The 23,603-nt window shown below is 46.4% G+C and overlaps 1 protein-coding gene across 7 annotated transcripts in view; it reads right to left on the reverse strand.

The window, feature by feature from the left end:
• Positions 1–23,133, reverse strand: part of LOC119025718 (abl interactor 2-like) — a 34,847-nt gene extending 11,714 nt beyond the window's left edge. The window contains exons 1-5 of one of the 7 annotated variants that reach the window (XM_037109595.1): positions 22,766–23,023; positions 14,590–14,757; positions 11,593–11,769; positions 11,171–11,188; positions 10,928–11,031 (exon numbers count right to left, since the gene is read on the reverse strand). In XM_037109595.1, coding sequence (XP_036965490.1) covers positions 10,928–11,031; positions 11,171–11,188; positions 11,593–11,769; positions 14,590–14,757; positions 22,766–22,882 — 584 coding nt within the window. In that variant the 5' untranslated portion in view covers positions 22,883–23,023. Of the gene's footprint in view, positions 1–10,927; positions 11,032–11,170; positions 11,189–11,592; positions 11,770–14,589; positions 14,758–22,765 lie in introns of all 7 variants that reach the window. The other 6 variants (XM_037109592.1, XM_037109598.1, XM_037109597.1 and 3 more) reach the window with 6 other exon arrangements.
• Between the last annotated feature and the right edge of the window lie 470 nt (positions 23,134–23,603).

Below are 23,603 nucleotides of genomic sequence, written 5' to 3' on the forward strand. Positions count from 1 at the left end.
ATAAGTATTGTTATTGTTTTATTTATCTGTATTTTTGTCCTCTCTAGAAGAGTGAATTTAAGTTGTATTTTTCTGGTTAAGGTTTTGTTTGCATTTTGAGATTTTCTAGCCCTTTTGGTTCTCCTCCTAGTGAGTGAATTTTTGTTGATAATTTTTCATACGATAGAGCAGATAATTTTCATAGCCATCGTGCTTCCTCTTCGGAGAGAATTTTTGTTGTAAATTTCATACTTTATTTTTTGATTCCAGCACAGTGTAGGTTTTCCTCCTGCGGGAGCGTTTTTCGTTTCTCTGTGTTCCATGTTGTTTGTCTTGTACGTCTCTCAGAATTTCATAGCTTTTGTTTTTTCATTCATTCAAGAGAGTCATAAATTCAGATCAATAAAACTTGACTATACTTCTGCCATACTGCATCTGAGTCCTCTTTCTCACCCAAGCCTGACATTATTACTGTTTTGTGATGTGACATAAGGCTCATCCACACGTACGAAAACAATCTTTTTTCCTCCATCTTCCTCCACATCATTTCAATGATATTTGCGTCGAGACGGATCCACTGAAAACGACCGAAAACATTGTAGTTCATATTCCAGGCCTATAGGTGATGCTTAAAATTCACCAAAAACGGTGATGAAAATGGCTAGTGCAAGGAAACCAGAATTGTTTGTGTGGACCGATAATAAGGTCGAACTGCTGCTGCAACTCACGTTTGACTACAAGGCGAGTAAGTTGCAAGAAAGGCCCAATATCTTCTGCAGCACAAACACAAGCATGTAGTCCACCATTGCTGTTGTTGTTATGAGACGTTGTGGGGTTCAGATATCGGAGGCAAGAAGTCGAGGGGTGGGGTGATGTCATCGTGTTGGAAAGTATGCGGATTCGCCGTCCACACGAGAATGCAAGTGCAGCGGTTTCGGATTTTTCCACCCTAAGACCCGGTTTCAAAAAAGTGCGTTTTCAGGTGCTGCGTTTACAGGATCCATGTGGACGATCGGCCAAAATGATGCAAAAAATGTGCGTTTACACTGAAGAGCGTTTCCGTCTCGACAGCCTCATAGTAGTTAGTCTGATAGCGACTACGTGCAGTGTCTCCATTAGGGATATAGTGGTTAACCGGTGTTATGGTAAATCATGGTAAAATTCCTGATGGTGAAGGTTACCGTTTAAGTTTCAATTACAATGGTAACCGCCACGGTTGATAACCACGATGTGGAATCATAAAATGGATAAAGATTATTTACTTGTGCCCTAAGGCATCTGTTCTAACTAATGGCCTGGAAACTCCCTTCTTTGGCCTCATGAGAGGCCAGAAACAGGGGGACCCATTGAGTCCGCTGCTCTTCACCATATTTCTAGAACCATTAGCTGTAGCTCTAAGAGCAGATACAGGTATTAAAGGGGTGTGGGGTGGTGGGACAGAACACAAGTTGTTTTTGTATGCAGATGATAGTTTGCTGCTTATTTCGGACCCGGGAATTCTAATCCCAAGATTGAAACCTTTTCTCGAATATCTGGATATGAAATTAATTGGCAGAAATTGGAGGTGATGCCTGTATCTAGGTCTTGCGCTCAGTCAGAAATCTCTAACTTTAAATTGGATGGATCGTGGTGGGAATGAAATACCTACGATTAAAATTAACTGCTGATCTGACTGATACAATAGAAATTAATCTAATGCCATTGCTTCAAGAAATGAAAAATAAGAATGGAAGATAATCAATCTCACATTATGGGGCAAAATTAATACTATCAAGATGGTGATAGCACCACAATTTAATTATATATCAATGATGCTGCTGGTAATTATCCCATTTTGAAGCACTCTCAATGGGTGTGGTCTGAGGTGCATAGGTTGATGGGAAAATCACAATACAGCAGGGGTATTCTTCCATATGGGATAACCCACACACCGCGATAGGTAAACACTCATTTTGTTGGGATCCTTGGCAGAGGAATGGTATATGTGTGATTGATAATCTATATAAGGATGCAGTTTTTAAGTCAAATCAGGAGCTAGTGGATCAATTTCTTCTGGAGGGAAGGGGTGAATTTTGGAAATATGTGCAACTAAGGAGCGGCGTGCGAAGTGTGTTCCCAAATACAGAGCAATCTAATATGTTGCAAAACCTTTTTGATTTGCCAAGTACGATGCATAGTGCTTCAATATTTCATGAAAATATATTGGAATTACATAGTCTAAATACTGAGAATCTTAGGTTGATATGGCAAAGAGATTTAGAATATGAAATAAGTAAGGAGAAATGGCATAATATAGTTTCCAAGTATCTCTCCTCCTTGAACCGGCACCTTATCGTGGTGAAGGAGTTTGAGCACCTGAATGATCCTAGGAGCTATGTTGTCCGGGGCTTAATGCCCCTGGTAGGGTCTCCCAAGGCAAACAGGTCCTAGGTGACAGGTCAGACTAAGATCGGTTCAAAAGCCCCCAATGATAGAGATTAAAATGAGGACGCGTACGTCGCCCGGATCGGCGTCACCGGGGCCCCACCCTGTAGCCAGGCCTGGGGTTGGGGCTCGCAGGCAAGCGCCTGGTGGCCGGGTCTTAGCCCACGGGACCCGGCCGGGCTCATCCCGAATGAGCGACGTGGGCCCGCCCTCCTGTGGGCTCACCACTCGCAGGAGGGTCCAGAAGGGGCAGGTGCCGTGTGATTTGGGTGGCGGTCGTGGACGGGGGCCCCGGCGACCCAATCCCCGGATGGTGACTCTAGCCATGGGGACATGGAATGTCACCTCACTGGGGGGGAAAGAGCCTGAGCTGGTGCGAGAGGTTGAGTGGTACCGACTAGAGATAGTCGGGCTCTCCTCTACGCACGTCTGGGCTCTGGAACTGAACTCCTTGAGAGAGGCTGGACTCTCTTCTACTCTGGAGAGGCGGCGAGCTGGTGTGGGCTTGCTTATAGCTCCTCGGCTCAGCCGCCATGTTTTGGAGTTTACCCCAGTGAACGAGAGGGTCGTTTCCCTGCGCCTTCGGGTCGGGGATAGGTCTCTCACTGTTGTTTCGGCTTATGGGCCGAACAGCAGTGCAGAGTACCCGGCGTTCTTGGAGTCCCTGGGAGGGGTACTGGAGAGTGCACCAACCGGGGACTCCGTCGTTCTTCTGGGGGACTTCAACGCTCACGTGGGCAGCGACAGTGTTACCTGGAGGGGTGTGATTGGGAGGAACGGCCTCCCCGATCTGAACCAGAGTGGTGTTTTGTTATTGGACTTGTGTGCTAGTCACGGTTTGTCCATAACGAACACCATGTTCAAGCATAAGGGTGTCCATATGTGCACATGGCACCAGGACACCCTAGGCCGGAGGTCAATGATCGACTTTGTGGTCGTGTCATCTGGCCTCCGGCCGTATGTCTTGGACACTCGGGTGAAGAGAGGGGCTGAGCTGTCAACTGATCACCACCTGGTGGTGAGTCGGATCCGTTGGCAGGGGAGGAAGCTGGACAGACCTGGCAGACCCAAACGTATTGTGAGGGTCTGCTGGGAACGTCTGGCAGAACCCTCTGTCACAGAGGTCTTTAACTCCCACCTCCGGGAGAGCTTGGACCTGATCCCTAGGGAGGCTGGGGACATTGAGTCCGAATGGACCATGTTCTCCACTTCTATTGTTGATGCGGCTGTCCGGAGCTGTGGCCGTAGGGTCTCCGGTGCCTGTCGTGGCGGCAATCCCCGAACCCGGTGGTGGACTCCGGAAGTAAGGGATGCTGTCAAGCTGAAGAAGGAGTCCTACCGGGCCTGGTTGGCCCGGGGGACTCCTGAAGCAGCTGACGGGTACCGGCGGGCCAGGCGAGCGGCAGCACGGGCAGTCGCGGAAGCAAAAACTCGGGTCTGGGAAAAGTTCGGAGAGGCCATGGAGGAGGACTATCGGTCAGCCTCAAGGAAATTCTGGCAAACCATCCGGCACCTCAGGAGGGGGAAGCAGTTCTCCACCAACACTCTTTACGTTGGGGGTGGGGATCTGTTGACCTCGACTGGGGATATTGTCGGGCGGTGGAAGGAATACTTCGAGGATCTCCTCAATCCCACTGACATGTCTTCCATAGAGGAAGCAGGGGCTGACGACTCAGAGGTTGACTCATTCATCACCCAAGCTGAAGTCACTGAGGTAGTTGGGAAGCTCCTCGGTGGCAAAGCACCGGGGGTGGATGAGATCCGCCCTGAGTACCTCAAGTCTCTGGATGTTGTAGGGCTGTCTTGGTTGACACGTCTCTGCAGCATTGCATGGCAGTCGGGGACAGTGCCTCTGGACTGGCAGACCGGGGTGGTGGTCCCCCTATTTAAAAAGGGGGACCGGAGGGTGTGTTCCAACTATCGGGGGATCACACTCCTCAGCCTCCCTGGGAAAGTCTATTCCAGGGTACTGGAGAGGAGAATTCGGCCGATAGTCGAACCTCGGATCCAGGAGGAACAATGCGGTTTTCGTCCGGGCCGCGGAACACTGGACCAGCTCCATACCCTCCGCAGGGTGCTCGAGGGTTCATGGGAGTTTGCCCAACCAGTCCACATGTGTTTTGTGGACTTGGAGAAGGCATTCGACCGTGTCCCTCGTGGCATTCTGTGGGAGGTGCTCCGAGAGTACGGGGTCGGGGGCCCTCTGTTAAGGGCCGTACGGTCCCTGTACGAGCGGAGCAGGAGCTTGGTTCGCATTGCCGGCAGTGAGTCGGACCTGTTCCCGGTGCATGTTGGACTCCGGCAGGGCTGCCCTTTGTCACCGGTTCTGTTCATTATTTTCATGGACAGAATTTCTAGGCGCAGCCACGGGCCGGAGGGGATCTGGTTCGGGAGCCACAGGATTTCATCTCTGCTTTTTGCGGATGATGTGGTCTTGTTGGCTCCCTCGGGCCGGGACCTCCAGCATGTCCTGGGGCGGTTTGCAGCCGAGTGTGAAGCGGCTGGGATGAGAATCAGCACCTCCAAATCCGAGGCCATGGTTCTCGACCGGAAAAAGGTGGCTTGTCCCCTCCGGGTTGGGGGAGAGCTACTGCCTCAGGTGGTGGAGTTTAAGTATCTTGGGGTCTTGCTCACGAGTGAGGGAAGGATGGAGCGTGAGATTGACAGGCGGATCGGTGCGGCGGCCGCAGTAATGCGGTCGTTATACTGGTCTGTCGTGGTGAAGAGAGAGCTGAGTCGAAAGGCGAAGCTCTCGATTTACCGGTCAATCTACGTTCCTACCCTCACCTATGGTCATGAACTTTGGGTCATGACCGAAAGAATAAGATCCCGGATACAAGCGGCTGAAATGAGTTTCCTCCGCAGGGTGGCAGGGTGCTCCCTTAGAGATAGGGTGAGGAGCTCTGTCACCCGGGAGGAGCTCGGAGTAGAGCCGTTGCTCCTCCACATCGAGAGGAGCCAGTTGAGGTGGCTTGGGCATCTGTTTCGGATGCCCCCGGGACGCCTTCCTCGGGAGGTGTTCCTGGCATGTCCCGCTGGGAGGAGACCCCGGGGAAGATCCAGGACACGCTGGAGCGACTATGTCGCCCAGCTGGCCTGGGAACGCCTTGGGATCCTCCCAGAAGAGCTGGAGGAAGTGTCCGGGGTGAGGGAAGTCTGGGTGTCCCTTCTCAGACAGCTGCCCCCGCGACCTGGTACCGGATAAAGTGGAAGAAGATGGATGGATGGATAGTTTCCAAGGTTGGTCGGGCCACTAGGGATATTAGAAGCAAATTTAACCGTTACAAAATCATACATAGATACTACTATACTCTTATGAAGCTTTTTAGAATGGGCTTAGTAGAGGACAAAATGTGTTGGAAGTATAAGGGAGAAATGGTTTACATGCCTTTTGGGAATGTCCTGTGGCTGGGACAAAGGACACCTGAGTCTCCACTGTTCTGTCCCCTGGGTGATAGTACACGTTTACCACAAGGAGTCAACACAAGGACAACATGCAGCAAGGCTGATACTGAGGAACTGGAAGAGCACATGTACGCTGGGGCTCGAGGACTGGACTCAACTGATGACTGCATCTTATGAATATTTGATAGCCAGGTATTACAATGTTAAAGGGAAGTTCCATTTAGTATGCGACTATTTTCTTATATAGCCATCTGCCTTGCTGAAGAAATAGATTTATTTAGATTTCAGATTTGCTGTGTTGTCTGGTTTGACATCCTGTCTACAACTAACGTCACTAGCAAGCTCAGTGTTCTCCCCAGAAAGTGTGTTTAGGGTGTGATGTGCTTTTTTTTTTTTAACTTGCTCCTCCGGTGCTCCTCATGGGTTCATTGTAGGCTCCGCCCCCGCATTGACTTTCCACAGAGAAACAAACACGACATGTAGCGAGCCAAGAGCTCGTTCCTAAAACAGCACTGTCTCGTTAGTAGTTTGGTTTTGTGGCGTCGGACCTCGTTCACTATAAGAAGACCGCGGCAGCCCACAAACACCCGCTATAAAGCAGCTAACATTGAAAATGAGTATAGTGGCACTGAGCTAGCAGTATAGCGGCGCAGCGCTGTTATTCCACAGTCTGGGGAGAACCCTGAAGCTTCTACAGTCAACCTAATGTAGCTGTTAACCTTGTCATCAAACTCATCAGTTACAGAGGAACAGGCTTCTGTGATGCACAGACATCTGAAAAGAAATGTGTGAGCAGGTGAACACTGAAGCAGTGCTGAAAGAGAAGCGATTGTATTTCACAAGAAGGCACTTTGCTATGAGGCGGCAGATGAGGCTACAGTGGATGCTATTAAGGCTAGAAGTGTCCTTTTGTCATGCTGTAGTGGACGGCAGCATTCAGTCTTTAATCAGAATCAGAATCAGAATCAGAATCAGAAAAAGCTTTATTGCCAAGTACGATGTTACACATACGAGGAATTTGTTGTGGTGATATTGGTGCATGCATCAAATAACTAATAAGTGAAAATATAACAAATTAACAATATAAACTATTTAAAGAATAGAAAATATAACAAATTAACAATATAAACTATTTTAAAAAGTAGAATATATGACTATACAATATAAATATATATACACAATCTGTTTTTTGGGTAAAAGGATAAAAGGAGCAGACCAGCTGGCAGTGAACAATTACAAGAATGATGTGCAAATGAAAATGTGCAAATGAACAGGATGTTCAAGGTGAGCGTTAATGTAACGCATAGAGTTATGGTGCTGTCAGTGTGACAGTAGAGTCAGTGGTAGAGGTGGAGTGTGAGGAGTGTCAGGGGGGATTCAGGCCTTGTTGATAAGGCTGACAGCAGACGGGAAGAAACTGTTCTTGTGGCGTGAGGTTTTGGTCCTGATGGACCGCAGCCTCCTGCCAGAGGGGAGTGTCTCAAAGAGTTTGTGACCGGGATGGGAGGGATCAGCAACAATCTTTCCTGCACGCCTCAGGGTCCTGGAGGTGTACAGGTCCTGAAGAGATGGGAGGTTGCAGCCAATCACCTTCTCTGCTGACCGAATGACACGCTGCAGCCTGCCCTTGTCCTTGGCGGTGGCAGCAGCGTACCAGATGGTGATGGAGGAGGTGAGGATGGACTCAATGATGGCTGTGTAGAAGTGCACCATCATTGTCTTCGGCAGACTGAATTTCTGCAGCTGCCGCAGGAAGTACATCCTCTGCTGTGCTTTCTTGATGAGGGAGCTAATGTTCAGCTCCCACTTGAGGTCCTGGGAGATGATTGTTCCCAGGAAGTGGAAAGACTCCACAGTGTCAATAGTGGAGTCACAGAGGGTGATGGGGGCAGGTGAGGCTGAGTTCTTCCTGTAGTCCACAACCAACTCCACTGTCTTTAGAGCATTGAGCTCTAGGCTGTTCTGGTTGCACCAGGTCACCAGGTGGTCAACCTCCCACCTGTAGGCAGACTCGTCACCATCAGAGATGAGTCCGATGAGGGTGGTGTCGTCCGCAAACTTCAGGAGCTTGACGGACTGGTGACTGGAGGTGCAGCTGTTGGTGTACAGGGAGAAGAGCAGAGGAGAAAGAACACAGCCCTGGGGGGATCCGGTACTGATAGTCTGTGCATCGGAGATGTGTTTTCCCAGCTTTACACACTGTTTCCTGTCAGACAGGAAGTCAGTAATCCACCTGCAGGTGGAGTCAGGCACGTTCAGCTGGGAGAGCTTCTCCTGTAGCAGAGCTGGGATGATGGTGTTGAAAGCAGAGCTGAAATCCACAAACAGGATCCTGGCGTAGGTTCCTGTAGAGTCCAGGTGCTGGAGGATATAGTGGAGGGCCAGGTTGACAGCATCGTCTACAGACCTGTTGGCTCTGTAGGCAAACTGCAGGGGGTCCAGGAGAGGGTCGGTGATGTCCTTGAGGTGAGAGAGCACAAGGCGCTCGAAGGACTTCATGACCACAGAGGTCAGGGCGACGGGTCTGAAGTCGTTAAGTCCGGTGGACCTTGGCTTCTTGGGGACAGGGATGATGGTTGAGGTCTTGAAGCAGGCTGGCACGTGACAGGTCTCCAGTGAGGTGTTAAAAATGTCTGTGAACACTGGGGACAGCTGATCAGCACAGTGCTTCAGGGAGGATGGGGAGACCGAATCCGGTCCAGCAGCTTTCCGGGGGTTCTGTCTCTTGAAGAGTTTGTTGACGTCCCTCTCATGGATGGAAAGAGTCGTCACTGAGGAGGGTGGGGAGGGGGAGTCCTTTAAGGTGGGCATTGGTGGAGGTGACTGGAGTTGGAGCTGGAGCTGTTGGGAGGTGTCGTGGGGGATGGTGTCAGGACTGTCCCTTTGTCTTTCAAAGCGGCAGTAGAACTCGTTCAGGTCGTTGGCTAGGCGTCGGTCGTTAATGGAGTGGGGGGCTTTAGGCTTGTAGTTGGTGATCTGCCTGAGCCCTTTCCAGACAGACGCAGAGTCGTTAGCTGAGAACTGGTGTTGGAGCTTCTCAGAGTACTGTCGTTTAGCCTCTTTCACCGCCTTGCTAAACTTGTACTTCGCCTCTTTGAATCTGTCTTTGTCCCCACTCCTGAAGGCCTCTTCCTTAGCAAGCCTTAGCTGTCTGAGTTTGGCTGTGAACCAGGGTTTGTCATTGTTGTAACTCACCCTGGTCCGTGTTGGAACACAGCAGTCTTCACAGAAGCTGATGTATGAAGTCACAGCCTCTGTGTACTCATCCAGACTGTTGGTAGCAGTCCTGAACACATCCCAGTCAGTAGAGTCCAAACACGCCTGGAGATCCTCCACAGCTTCACTGGTCCACGTCTTTGAAGTCCTCACTACAGGTTTGCAGAGCTTTAGTTTCTGCCTGTAGGCAGGAATCAGGTGGAGCATGACGTGGTCAGAGTGACCCAGTGCAGCACGGGGGACGGCGTGATAAGCATCCCTGACTGTGGTGTAACAGTGATCCAGAATTTTCCCCTCTCTGGTCGGGCATTTAACAAACTGTCTGTATTTAGGGAGATCGTGTGTGAGGTTGCCTTTGTTAAAGTCTCCAGAGACAATAACCAAGGAGTCCGGGTTGGTCCGCTCCACACACAGTATCTGGTCGGCGAGCATGCGCTGTGCGTCCTGCACGTTGGCCTGCGGCGGGATGTAAACACCGACCAGAATGAATGAAGCGAACTCACGGGGTGAATAAAACGGCTTGCAGTTAATAATAAAAGATTCCAGATCAGGAGAACAGTGCTGCTGGATCACTGTTATGTTGTTGCACCAGCCACCGTTGATGTAAAAACAGATTCCTCCGCCTTTAGTTTTGCCGGAAAGTGCCGTGTCTCTGTCCGCGCGGTAGAGATTGAAGCCTGCCAGCTGCAGCGCAGAGTCCGGAATTAGTCCGCACAGCCACGTCTCCGTGAAGCACAAAACCGCAGATGTATGAAAGTCCCTGTTTTTGCCCAACAGCAGTTGCAGTTCCTCCGTTTTGTTGGGCAGTGATCGCACGTTAGAGAGAAATATTCCCGGTAACGCTGTGCGTAGTCCGCGCTGGCGAAGACGCACGAGTGCACCGGCCCGTTTCCCTCTCCTCCGGCGTTTCGCTGCGTGAGCAAAGGTGAGCGCACCTTTGACCAGAATGTCCAAAATTTCCAGAGTTGGGAGGAGAAAACTGGGAAAAAGATCCTCTGAGTTGTTGCCCTGATGTTCATGAGCTCTTCTCTGGTGAAAGAGCTCCGGGTACTGTCGCAAAAAACAGAGTTTACGAACAAAACAAAACAAAACAACGCGCACCAACACACCGAGGCAGCCGTCCGCGGCGCCATCTTGAAGGATAGATTTAAGTCTCTAAGAGAGGTTAAAGAAAACTTTGGAGTGCTGCTCAATTTTAGATTGAAAGGTTCGGAGGGACCAGTGTAAGCTTCATGGGAAAAAACTCTCTTGTGGAGAGGAGGCTGGTGTTGATGTAACACACTGGCTGTAGAGATAGAGAGTCTTCCTGAACTTCCCCAGACTAGGATGACTGCCCTAGACCTATTCACATACAGCTCACAAAATGAAATCAGTATCAATAACAAAGTTGGCCAAGCAATACCATACAATGATGTCATCAGTGACTTTGTCAGGAACAGATTTTGAGGACAGTTACACTGTATAGAGACAGCTGAGAAATAACAATAATATGTTCACAGTTTTCAACAATAATTGTCATTAGCCATCCCAAAAGGCACCAGAATACAGGAAATCACATCTTCCAAATTCAGAATTTTCTGGAGGAGGCCCCACACACCTACCTTCCCCCATTTGCACCCACTTTCACACAAATAAGGTGGGGGGGTCTCTATGCATCTGTGCCCAGGGGGACAGTAGCTCATAATCCATCACTGTATTAATACAATTTCTGATGTATGTTTATGATTTGTGTCAATAACTGTCAAGCACAGGGACACTGCAGTGTTGGAAGGGGGCCCCAAATCAAATTCTGCTTAGGGCCCCTTAAAGCCCTGGGCCGGCTGTGGGAGAGGGAGGCCATGATGTCACCTTGTGTGTGTGTGTGTGTGTGTGTGTGTGTGTGTGTGTGTGTGTGTGTACGTACCCTAAGATGCCTTTTCCCGCCCTTGGGGGGCTCGGTGGTTTCTGTGTGGGGGGGTTGGACCGGGACAAACCTCCTCCTAGTTTCATGTTCTGCTGACCGTTCACCTGAGCTCACACACACAAACACACAAACACACAAACACACAAACACACACACACACACACACACACACAATGATGTCATGCATTGTGAAAGCTGGCCTCTCTCTCCGGTGTGTTGTTTAGGTGTGTTGTGCCTTCTTACCTTGAACCTCAACAACCACTTAACAGGTCAATGAAAGCAACAGAAGAGGAGGAAGAAGAGAGAAGTTGTGTAGAAGTTAGTGTCAATGCAGCACCATCATGCAGACATGGACACAGTCAGACAGACAGGTGAAGTTAAAGATGAGGAATGGCTAAAACATGTGGTGACAGACTACTGCTGATGTTTACTGTACAGATGTGGTGACAGACTACAACACTGCTCACAAACAGGCACGTTTAAATCCCTTTATCCTTCTCAGCAGCAGCAGCTTCTTCTTCTTCTCCTTGTGATTCAGTCTCTGTGTGTCTCATCTGTACTGTTGGCTGCTAAACATCAGACCTGACCGCTGGTGTGTGAACTGTCACAGAAAACATGAATTGTTGTCACCATCAGTATTATAAACTGTATCTTATTGTTCCCACCTTGACTCCATGTCCAATGTCATCCAGCACGCTGTAGTCGATGGGCTTTCTGATGTATCTCACCGGTCTCTCAGGATTGGCTGGAGCAACGATTTTATGTGAGCGTGTGGTGTTCTTATTGGTCGTCAGGATGCCGATCTCTCTCCTCGCCACCTTCTCCTTGTGAATGTCCACAGTCTGACAGGAAAGACACAAAGCCTGGAGTTAACGTCTGACTCCAGGCAATGCTTCAAAACATTGTATGATATGTGATGTTTCCAAATTTAGCAGGCTAAAGGGAGCCGATTGACATTCCTATCAACAGAGGACGAGTTTGTTTCTGTTTTTATTCTGGCGTCACGTTCACACGATGAACAAGCCAAACAGGGAAGAGTGGAGAGCAGCAGAATTGTGCTAGGAAACAGGAGAACATTAGTGTTCACCATCTTAGTTCAGCCTGTTAGCATGCTAACGTGAGCTAATCATCATTAAACACAGAGTCCAGCTGAGGCCGATGTCTGCACTGCAGGTATTTGATGATAGGACAGACTGATTATTGGCTCCAGATCTGATGATCTGTATCTTTGATTATTCTGTCTGATTGTCGATAAGATAGAATCATTTCAAAATGTGCAAGTTTGGCTCTGAAGCAACATCGTCTCCATGATGTGATGTAACACGTCACAATCAAAGCCTGTAAAAGATTAACATGATCTGAATCTGCAAAGAGACGAGCAACTACATGTGTCAAATAACTGTAGAGGAGTGTGTGTGAGTGTGTGTGTGAGAGTCCTTCCTGTCCTTTATGACAGAAGCTTTTTGTACCATTTCATGTGAATCTCTCTTCTTCTACTGATTCATGAATCACAGCGACATCTCTGTTTGTCTAACTGACAGTTCATCTGTTCATCATTGTTCATCTTCACACTGGAGATATTCAAGTGTAATAACTGTGAATATGTATGAAAATCTGAATACACACACACACACACACACACGTGTATATGTGTGTGTGTGTGTGTATTCAGACCTGAATCAGTGTGTTTGTGTGTTTGTGTCTGACTGTATCTTCTTCAGGACTCTCTGTCGTCTGATTGGTGCAGGAGGATTTAACAGTCGCCCACAGAGCAGCTGTGATGAACACACAGTGGTAATTATGGAGTGAAATCACAGGCCCGCTCTGACAATAACACAGACCAGCATCTCATCATTTCTGCTGCACAGTAATCTGATTACTCACACTGTGCACTGCTGAAACTACAGATTAAATACACAGTGTCAGTACTCAGATTCCTTTGGGAGGAAACAGACATAAAGCCCTCATCAGTCTGCAGATTCATGTGATGATCACAGTCACCTGTTCAGTCCCACCTGCAGGTGAAGCCTCAGTCTGTCAGATCCTTCCCTCTACTTTCAGACTAATAATAAACATTCAACGAGGCTGCGTTCAGAGACAAGTGACTCATCTGACTCAACTTCCATCCACTTCCAAGTGAAACAGAGACAAAAGTGTGAATCAGTCAGAGCAGCAATAACAGGTTGCTCTGATTCCTCTGTGCAGGTGATTATCTTCATCATTGATTAATCTGTAAATGATCTTCTGGAACAATTAATTAGTTGTTTGCTCTCTAAAATGTTATAAACTGTTGATCAGTGTCTCGTCCTCAGATGTTGGGCAAGAGACTCAAACTGATCAATCATTTTTGTTCTCAAAAAAAAATATGATTGCCATTTGCTCTTTTTTGCTCTCAAATCTCTTTTTTGGTTTCAAATCTATTTTATTAGATTGAATAATAAAGGAACAAAATTCTCTCCATAAATATTTAGGGATTCATTTAATAGTTCACAACAATTGATTCATTGATTAATTGTTGCAACACTAATCTCCACTACTCTGAGCAACTAGAAACTCCAGCACTACAGTAAATTGATACTAACATTTTATTCTTCAAATTAATGTTTATCAGATCAATTATTGGCTATCGCCTCATTGTTTACTAATAATATGAATCGGCCCTGACAAAAACTGTATTGATGGATCCTTGACCGAAACGAGAAGAAAACAAAAGAGCAGAATGAATCCTCCCTGACACCTCGCTAGTGGGTGTGTTTTCTTTTATTAAAACATATGAAATTCTCCTGGAGGAGAAACCCTGACCACCGATCCATACGTCCACCTCAGTCCTCCACACTAAAATAACAAGCAGTGTTCTGAACCACATCAACACACCAGGACCCGTCTGAGCCACGTCAACACACCATGTTTTTATTTAACTCCTCCGCCGCTCCTCATGGGCTCCCGTAGTTCATAGTGGGCTCCGCCCCCACATTGACTTTCCACAGAGAAACAAACACAACAACATGCAGCGAGTCAAGAGCTTGTTCCTAAAACGGCACTGTCTCGTTAGTAGCTTGGTTTTGTGGCGTCGGACCTCGAACAAACCACGGCCCGCTGCACAGTTTGTTCAAAGGCTGTTGTGACTAAAGACAGCTGACTGACACATTTATCTGAGCCTCTCAAACAGACGCATGTCAGAGTGGGACACTTGTTGCCCACAAACACCCGCTATAAAGCAGCTAACAGAATCATTTAATCATTGTGTCCCGTATGAGAGGAAAGGGTCCTGGTCGTCAGCTGTTACGGATGCAGTCACGTTGCATATCGTTAAAGATAGAGGAATTTAAACACCCTTAATTTGAAAATGAGTATAGTGCACACACATTGATGAGACAAGTGTGGAAACAGTCGCCATGTTTGTCTCTGACACTGACCTCTGCCTCCTCAGTGTGTAACTGAGAGGGGCTGCTGCTCTGAACGTACGTGATGACGGCCTGTGTGCTCTCTCTGTGAGTAACGTCAGCCATTTTTACTGGACTCAGACTTCATACATGCTGACAGTGTAAGAGCAGGTTTACCATCAGCCTCAGTGTCTGTGGGCTCACATTAACTAACGAATCACTTGGAATGATCTGTGATTTTGGAGGATGCTGTGCGTCCTTCATGAGTTCCCATCAGACCTGAGAGATGTGGTTGACGGAGCTCTCCATGCGGCGTAGCTGTGAGGCCTGAATGTCCAACATCTGCAGCACATTGTTGGCCAGCGTGTTGATGAGGTAGGCGACGCTGGCCAGAGACTGGGTGGTGTAACTCTTCGTCTCCTCCAGAGCTTGGTGCTTGTCGGCTGCCTACAGAGAAAAACACACTGATTACTCTCTTATCTTACAGAGAAAAGCACCGGACAGAACTGAAGCCCCGCCCCTTCCCGTTTACTCAGACAGTGCTGAAGCCCCGCCCCTTCCTGGGACCTCCCTCAGATCAACTCTGTGTGGTGCTGAATGAAGACAGACAGATAATTGGTCAGTGTTATTAGTGTCATTGTCTCTTGACTTAACCATTGTAGAGCTGCTCCTGTATATCAGCAGCTCACAGAACTGAACCGGAACCAGAACTGCAGTTGTCAATATGAACAGATTTATTGTGATGTTCATCTTGCAACCTTTTCTGACCCAGTTGGCTCCATGTTGGTTCTGGTGCCATGTTGATGAGACGATAGCCCCTTTCAGAGTCATTATGTCTTAAAGACGAACCGTCGTGTAATTCACACAGAAAGCCGGCGCCGCAGCTCCAAAAGAGGCGCCACGGTCCACGTCATGATGATGACGTCTGTGTGTTTTCAAGGTGTTTCCCTGGTGTCCTCCTGTCAATCTGAACCTGCTGACAGTATAATAATAATGATATGGATGCTGCTATAATGTGTTGTGATTGAGATCCTGACCCACCAAACATCCTGGAAAGTGACAAAGTTTGTGTTTTTTAAACTGGAAGCTATCTGGCTCCCTCAGTCGCGGGGACAGAGGCTGTTTTCTGGGGAAACGTTCACTGAAGTCTCAGTCTGGAGGGCTGACAGTCGCGGTGATTTATTTTCATTACAAACACTCGGTGAGTTAAAGTTTTTTGCCAGTGACAAAGAGTAAAGTTTCATGTTGTGTCGAGCCTTCTTAGTGTTTTAATCGTAAAAGTGCCTGCAGCACTTCCACTGAAAATGAGTTTGACCGAAAAACGAAAATACAGTAAAAAGTGCCTCTTTCGTATAATTCTGCATTTACACGAAGGTTTGACTCATATACATTCACAAAAAAACCTAGATTGCATTTTGGCGAGAGTTTTGCTGTAACTCACAGAAAGATGAACAGAGGCAGAGAGGCAGACAAAACACATCAACTCATTAACCTTCATTAAAATAATGAAGGACTCACACACACACACACACACACACACACATACACAGCGGAAACCTATGATTTGTCCTGAAATGTCACATTCAGCAAGACAAACTGCAGATGTACATCGTATGTGTTCATAATACCGCAGTGTGTGTGTGTGTGTGTGTGTGTGTGTGTGTGTGTGTGTGTGTGTGCGCGTGGAAGCATGATGTAGGTCAGCACTAATTCATTCATGCCTGAGGTTGACAAGAAACACACTGACACCAATGTGTGTCTCTGTCCCACAAACACACACACACACACACACACACACAGAGTCTGAACCTCAGTCTGAGTCTCAGGGTTTGTCTCCATTAATAACAGGTCAGTATTTCTGTCGTTAATGAGGTCGTGGAGCAGAGAGAGGATCAACACGTCAGCTGTATTGTTTTATTTCTGTTTTTATTTTGTTCTTCCTAACTTCTTCTTCAGTTGAATGGTTTTCCTTTTTTTGTTTTATTTCCATGTTTAAAACTAAATATATCCATTAAAAATGCTTACTGTGTGAATCTCAAGAGAAACAACACACCACTGATGACACACCTAGCTCAGCGTTAGCCAGCAGCTAGCTCAGCGTTAGCCGGCAGCTAGCTCAGCGTTAGCCGGCAGCTAGCTCAGCGTTAGCCGGCAGCTAGCTCAGTGTTAGACTCTGCTCCTGTGTGATGCAGATACTAGCTGACTGGTACTGGAGGACATGTTGGGTTAATGAATGCAGACCAACCCTCTTTACACTCAGTAAACAAGCTGCTTATATTTATCTTTCAATAAAAATTTAACACGTTCAGCCCTCAATGTTTCCCCGTCATATCAAAATTGAGCCAAATATGGATCATTTTCAAGGATTTGTATCAAAGACAGAAACTGCAGCACTGTGATTAAACCTGCACCTTTGTGTCCTTGCACTCCTTCTCCTTATAAAGATATTAACTCCTCATCTAAAATACTGTCGTCTTAATGTTACTTTATTTTGTACATTTGCTTCCTGTCTGTCAGCCCTGATCAGTCGCTCCTCCTCTGTTTCTTTCTCCTGTTGTTCTCCTCAGTCTGGAGGCTCCAATGACAGACAAGTCATCTCAGAGTTTAAAGAGCCTCGAGGTTAATGTATGATTTTGTTTTTTTATAAATAAAGTTGACTTGACTTCATCACATCGTCCTTATTTTCTCTCTTTCAGCCATCTGATGTCTTGTTAGCTGTGACCTAGTTGGATGTCTGCCTGCTCTGGCCTGAGGACAGGGCAGAGCACGCTCGCACACACACACACACACACACACACACACGCACACACACACACGCACACACACACACTTTTTTTCTTTTCTATCTAAGTGTAGATGATTCAGATGTACATGGAATCATACACACGCTCTGATTCCTCTGACCTGTTTTAATGAACACACTCTGCTGCTCACACTGTTTTATGAATTATACTGAAAATACAAATGAGACGATGAAACACAAACACACACACACAAACACACACAGCTGTCAACCCATGAAGGTGTGACATGACACTGTTAAAAGTTATGATCATACTAACTTATATATGCTGGGATCAAGTCAGATGTTCAGCACATCAGTTTGGGAAAAATGACTGTTTTATATTACAACTACAACTACATACTACAACTACAAACAAGAACTCTGATTGGTCAACAGGAACCTGGTTGGACCAGAACTGAGCTCATGACATGATGCAACCAGTTTCATAATACAGCAAACATTTACAGACATAATAATCTCTTTGTCAGCAGATATTGTTGTATCAGGACTAGTGCTGGGCAGTATACTGGTTCACACTGAATACCGGTATATATTTTTGTTATGATATGAATTTTTAATATGCTGCCATACCAGTGAATTTGATTACACAACGTTCAGAACACTGCGCTGCGTGACACCGTCTCAGACCGGACCCTTTTCAGTGTTGTGCTTCTGAACAGGCATGGTGTGACAGTGAGGCGAGGTGAGGGTCAACAGTAGAGCTCTGGTGTTATGTTACAGTGAAGATTGATAGGATAGACATGGCAGTTCATCACTTCATCCGTGGATGTCAAGATGAGCAACTGGAAAGCTGCTGAGATCCAGGAGATGCTAGCTTTCCTCGGTCTCTGTAGCTGTCTGCTTGTTGTTGTAGCGGCAAGCTACTAACGGTCGTTACTTTCAAATTAAAAGCCCTCGCCAGGAACTCAGCTCTAAACTCCTATGGGGTGCAATGTAAAGCTCTTATTTTGAGGAAAAATTCGACCTGCTTGCTGTTAGCTGTCTGTTGCTTGAGGCAGCTAATGCGAGGCGCTCCGCTGAACGCTTCCTTTAATAGCGGGAATTTAACATCAGCATGTGTTTGACTGAGGAGGTGAGAATATGGGCCACTGGTCTATAATTAAGTAAATCTGTCAAGTGTCGCCACATTTCTTCCGATGCATATGTCTTTTAGACAGACAGGGCGGCAGAGCGCAGCCTTTACCTTGCAGCAAATGTGCTGCCTTTTCAATCTAACAGGGGCTAGTAATTCCTCTCTCAGCCAGTAGAAAATGCTGTGAACACCTGATTATGCATGAAAAAAAAATACCATCATATACCGTGAAACCGTTTTTTGAAAAATACTGTGATATACATTTTTGGTCATACCGCCCAGCACTAATTGGGACTGAGTCAGCTGAATTCGTTAGTGTCTGTGTGTGGTAATTAATCAGTTAGAGAGCAGTAATGTCAGCTGGAGACTCAACAGGGACTAGAAATCCTCTCTGTTGCTTGTTGTTATGAACAATCAGTGCTGAATTGAACTCTTGCTGGCCTCCTCTTTACGACTCAGTGTCAACAGCTCCAGGTGATGCAAATAATATTGGTATATCAGAGGATGTTTTTATAAAAAGGAGGATACAAAGATAATAGAGGCAGTTTAACAATAAACTTTACTGTCCAAAATGAAGTGCACTGAAACAGTAAATCTAACTGCAGACACAGATTTTTGTCTGTCAGATATCAATATCATGGGCCATTGGGTGCTAATGAGTGTATGCCACTGACTCAGCAGCTGTTAGATAATAACATGCTAACATTAGCCACTTTGAAAGCAAATGCTAGTTAGCCTAGCTTGCTAGCTGGAATACAGACAGAGAATCCTGTTGGTTGATGTTGGAAAGAGACTGATAGAGAGACTCATCACATACAGTCTGTGTTCATCATGATAAACTCCAGTTACAGATCAACATGGAGGCCGTCAGCTGTCAGTCAACTGTAACGATGGAAACACCACCCACAGCTCAGCTGCTGTTCTCATTAATCTGTCCAACACTGATCCTCTGATCATTACAACAAATATTATCTATATTATAAACAATATCACTCACTCAAGACAGCAGCCGTCAGTGATTAGCATGATGTTACAAACTCAATACAGTCGATGGCCGCATGGTTTTTAGTCTGCCGGTAAAACCAATGAAGAAGAGGATGAGCGCCAGGCCTTGAAGCCAGTTTTTGTCGTGGCCAAGCCGTGTAATTACATCGTCATGTGATGCACTTTTCCCCAAAAGCTAACATTGTGAAAGAGGTGTCTGAAAAACGGTAATAAAAGCTTCACAACCTGTGAGTGACTCGTGTTACTGTCAGAATTTGGGGAGTCTAACATAGAGGGCTGAACGGCGTGATCCCCGAGAGCCGTCTGAAGGCTGAACTGTTAACACATTTCACCCACAGCGTTCTGTTACACAAGACTAACACATCCTGCAGATGGAGCCCAGGCCATACAAGGTGTTATATAAGAGATTATAACCAACAACAAGTTTATTAACCAGAGATACACTTCAGATGGGGGAGGCTGATGGACAGGAGGTCCAGATGATGATGAAGATGAATGACAGAGAAGACAACAGAAGAAGAAGGCAGCAGAAGGAAAAGAAGCTGACATGTCAGCACTGTGGATAACTTTGGTTTCAAACTGAGAAGAGCAGATGGTGGAAACCTGACTTGTTGCTTATTTGACTAATCAGTGCTATGTGCTATTCTCAGGTATTCTGGGAAATGTAGGAGAAAATATTTATCCAGTTAACAACGCTGCAGTTCTAACTGCTGCAGAGAGCAAACAGAAAAGTAAACTACGAATATTAAAAAGGACTGAAATATGTCAGCTGCACACACACACGCACACACACACACACACACACACACACACACACACACACACACACACACACACACTCACTGCTCATGCATCACACTGCCAGGCTTCTGATAAAGACGCCATCTTTCCAAACGCTCAGCTTGTTTCGCCCCCGCAGGAGCTGTTCCTGGCACCAGCACTGAAGGCGGAGGCTAATACTCCTTCAACTGGAAAACCAATAGCCATGGTTTCACACACACACACACACACACGCACACACACACACACACACACACACACACGTTACAGTACAACTACCTCTGCTAACAGCTAACAGCTAACCAGAACCAGCTGTGGACAGGACAGTGTGTCGGCACATGCTCAGTAGAGACTCGGCTGCGGCGCCTCAGTGAAGAGAATGTGTTGAAATCCTGAGTTAGACTTCTTAAAAATAAATGTTGATTAAAGGATGACAAGCTTCAGTGAACAATCATTAGAATTATTTTAGCTAATATTGATCCATTAAAATATGAGATTGTAGTGAGCGAGTTATCTTTATTTTGCATATATATATGATAATGCATTGATTTCGATAAGGAAGCTGGGCCCCAACAGATTTATCGTCTGATGTGACCATACAGAGGTCTGTCACAGACATATCGCTATTGGCATATTTGTTTCCTAATATGTGATCATGTAGCAGCCCAGAGCATCCTCCTGCAGCTCAGCTGTGGAAGGTGTGCTGGAGGTTTGAGTCTGTTCAGTGAAATTTAATTAATCAGTAATTTCAAGCTTATGACCTACTTTGTGTGAGGCGATGGAAATAAGGAAATAAACAGCGTCCTAAAATTAACAGTGAAATACTGATATTCAAGAATTAATCTCCTCTGACTCTCTGAGGATGGGTGGATTTGTTGAGAGCACTGCTGGAATGTAACTAAGTAAACGTACAGGTATATCCAGCACACTTCAGAGGGAACACTGTACTGCTCACTCCACAGCCTTTATTGTTTCACAGATGTAGCTGACAGTTCATTTTCTGATTAATATTTTACAAAAACAATCTCTGATCAGTTTAATTAACTCTATATCTGTAAAATTTGATCCACACAGAACAGTTATTTTCTTCACTTCAGCTCAAACACTCAGTGTTTCAGCTGCCACATCAACAATCAGTGGCTCGTCCCTCTTAAACCAGTACTGTCTCTAAAGTCCTGAACAAGCCTGGCTCCATCAGGAATCTGATGAGACCACACGGAGGAAATTACAACTACCTGAAATTCAGTTCTAACCTAACTAACAGTACCACGACGAGCAGCCGCTCCGTCGGACAGACTGAGTCCTGACAGAGTCTGATTACAGTGTTCACTGTAACCAGGAGGAGGTCAGTCAGGGTGTCACATGGGTCGAGTCTCAATCCAAACATTTAGCCCATAAAACAGGATCAACACTGTTAGATTATGTAAGAGCTGAGCAGAGTGAATGTAGGCCATCCATCCAGTACTGAGCCCGGTAAGACATGAAGACGATAATGAACCAGAGAGTCGCTGCTGAGAGGACACAGTTACTTCTCCGAGACGCAGAGACGACAGATTTATTCCAATGAGAGGATAGAAAGGAAGGATGTAAGGAAAGAAGGAGGGGAGAGGAAACACTTTAAAATGGAAAACTTGACACAGGGGAGAGAAGAAAGGCACAAGGGAAGATTTGGTCAAAATGAAGAATATAGATCAATAAGTCTTACATTGATAATACATCTGTCTCATATCAAAGCTGCGCAGATGCATTCATTAGTTTGTCACTATTCAATAGATTCATCAGCTTTGATCATTTACAAAAAAAAAACAAATAACATGTCAGAATTCTGACCACAGCCTGTTAAAGTTTCTGGTTCCACACTCGTCAACATCTTAGAGAACAACATTTAATAAATCAATTAGTCCAGAAAATAATCACCAACAGCTGCAACTCCAGTGTAATACACACACACACACACACACACACACACACACACACACACACACACACACACACAGCTGTAGTAAACGTAAAGATGAGCTACGAGGTCAGTCATCAGTCTGTTGTTTATCACTGGATGTTTCTGAAACCATCTACCTGCTCTGATGGTCAGAGAGGTGAGGCTCAGGTGTGTTTATATCACCTGTCTGTCGGCTGGGACAGGAAACTGAATATCCTTGTGTTTGAAGTACATTATTGTCGTGACACTGTGCTGTGATGGCAGTCGTCACTGTTTTCTGCCATTCTGGTAATAAACAATACAAAACAATCAATATTCATTAACAAACAGCAGCTGCAGCCTTCCAGACAAAGAGTCCCATCAGGGACACTGGGGACACTGGGGAAGGTGTAACACCAGACTCCACTGAGAAATATTGTCTCGTATTGACTCCTGCTCGTTTGCAGGTGTCACCCAGCTTAAAGAACAGTTTAAACGACAAGTAACTAACAAACAGGAATCTCTCCGTCACTCGGCATTAATACAACACACCAATTAACACACCAACAAGTGGAAAAGCAACTTTTTAAACTGTTAGACTTAACGTTAATTACTAAGATTCAACGGTCAATTTTGCTCCAAATGACTTGATTATAACTATGAACCACTTTTAAAAGTTGAACTGTCATAAAACAGACGTTGGTGGTTTAATATCTGGAGGAGATGAAGAGTTCGGTTCTTCGTCACTTTCACCTTCCATAGTGGACCTAACGGAGCCGCTGCTGTCATGCCATCACTCCCACTCCCACCGCCCACTCCCCGCTAACATTAGCCCGTTCTCCGTGTACTCCTGCAGTATTAGTACTACATGTACCTGGACATAGTTGGTCTCGCAGTACTCCGCGACTCTCTCCAGGTTGGTGAAACTGTCCAGTAAAGCTCTCCGTCCCGCCGGGATCTCCTCCTCCAGCAGCATTTGTAGCTCCGCCATCTTTACATGCTGGAATACTAACGGCTGCGGCGCGCGCTCGCAGGATGTGTGCTGCTGCGTTCAAATGCGTGTGGGAAATATCGCGACTATGACACGATCACCGGGATCAGACGGGAGAGATGTGACCCAACGGAAGAGCAAATCGACTCACAGATGACCAAATTAGGGATTAATAAGGAGAAACGTGTTACACCCGTGGTTCAAACAACACAATTTAATTTAAAAAAAAAAACTGATCATTAATGATGAGATCTTCCATCACTAGGGCGGCTGTAGATCAGCGGGTAGAGCAGGTCGACTAGTGATCGAAAGGTCGCTAGTTCAAATCCCGGCTCAGGGCAAGGCTGAGCTGCATGTCGAAGTGTCTTTGAGCAAGATGCTGAACCCCACATTGCTCATCAGTGAGGGCCCTGCGATGAGCTGGTGACTTGTCCAGGGAGTACCCTGCCCTCGCCCTGAGACAAGGCTGGGATTGGCTCCAGCAGCAACACCCCGTGACCCCATGGAAAGGGATAAGCGGTTACGGATAATGACATGACATGACATCTTCCATCACTTAAATGATGCGTTCAGGTGCCGCTCGTCTATCGATAATCCTGCAGGACGTAAAGCTAACGCTTACCATGCAGAGAAACGTTGACTGGTTTGTAAAGATGTCAAAAGTAGAACATGAATAAAAGATAGAAAGTAACGATGAGTAACGAGTAGAACACTCCCTCTG

The sequence above is a fragment of the Acanthopagrus latus genome, chromosome 9 (genome assembly GCF_904848185.1).
Source record: "Acanthopagrus latus isolate v.2019 chromosome 9, fAcaLat1.1, whole genome shotgun sequence".
NCBI lineage: Eukaryota > Metazoa > Chordata > Actinopteri > Spariformes > Sparidae > Acanthopagrus > Acanthopagrus latus.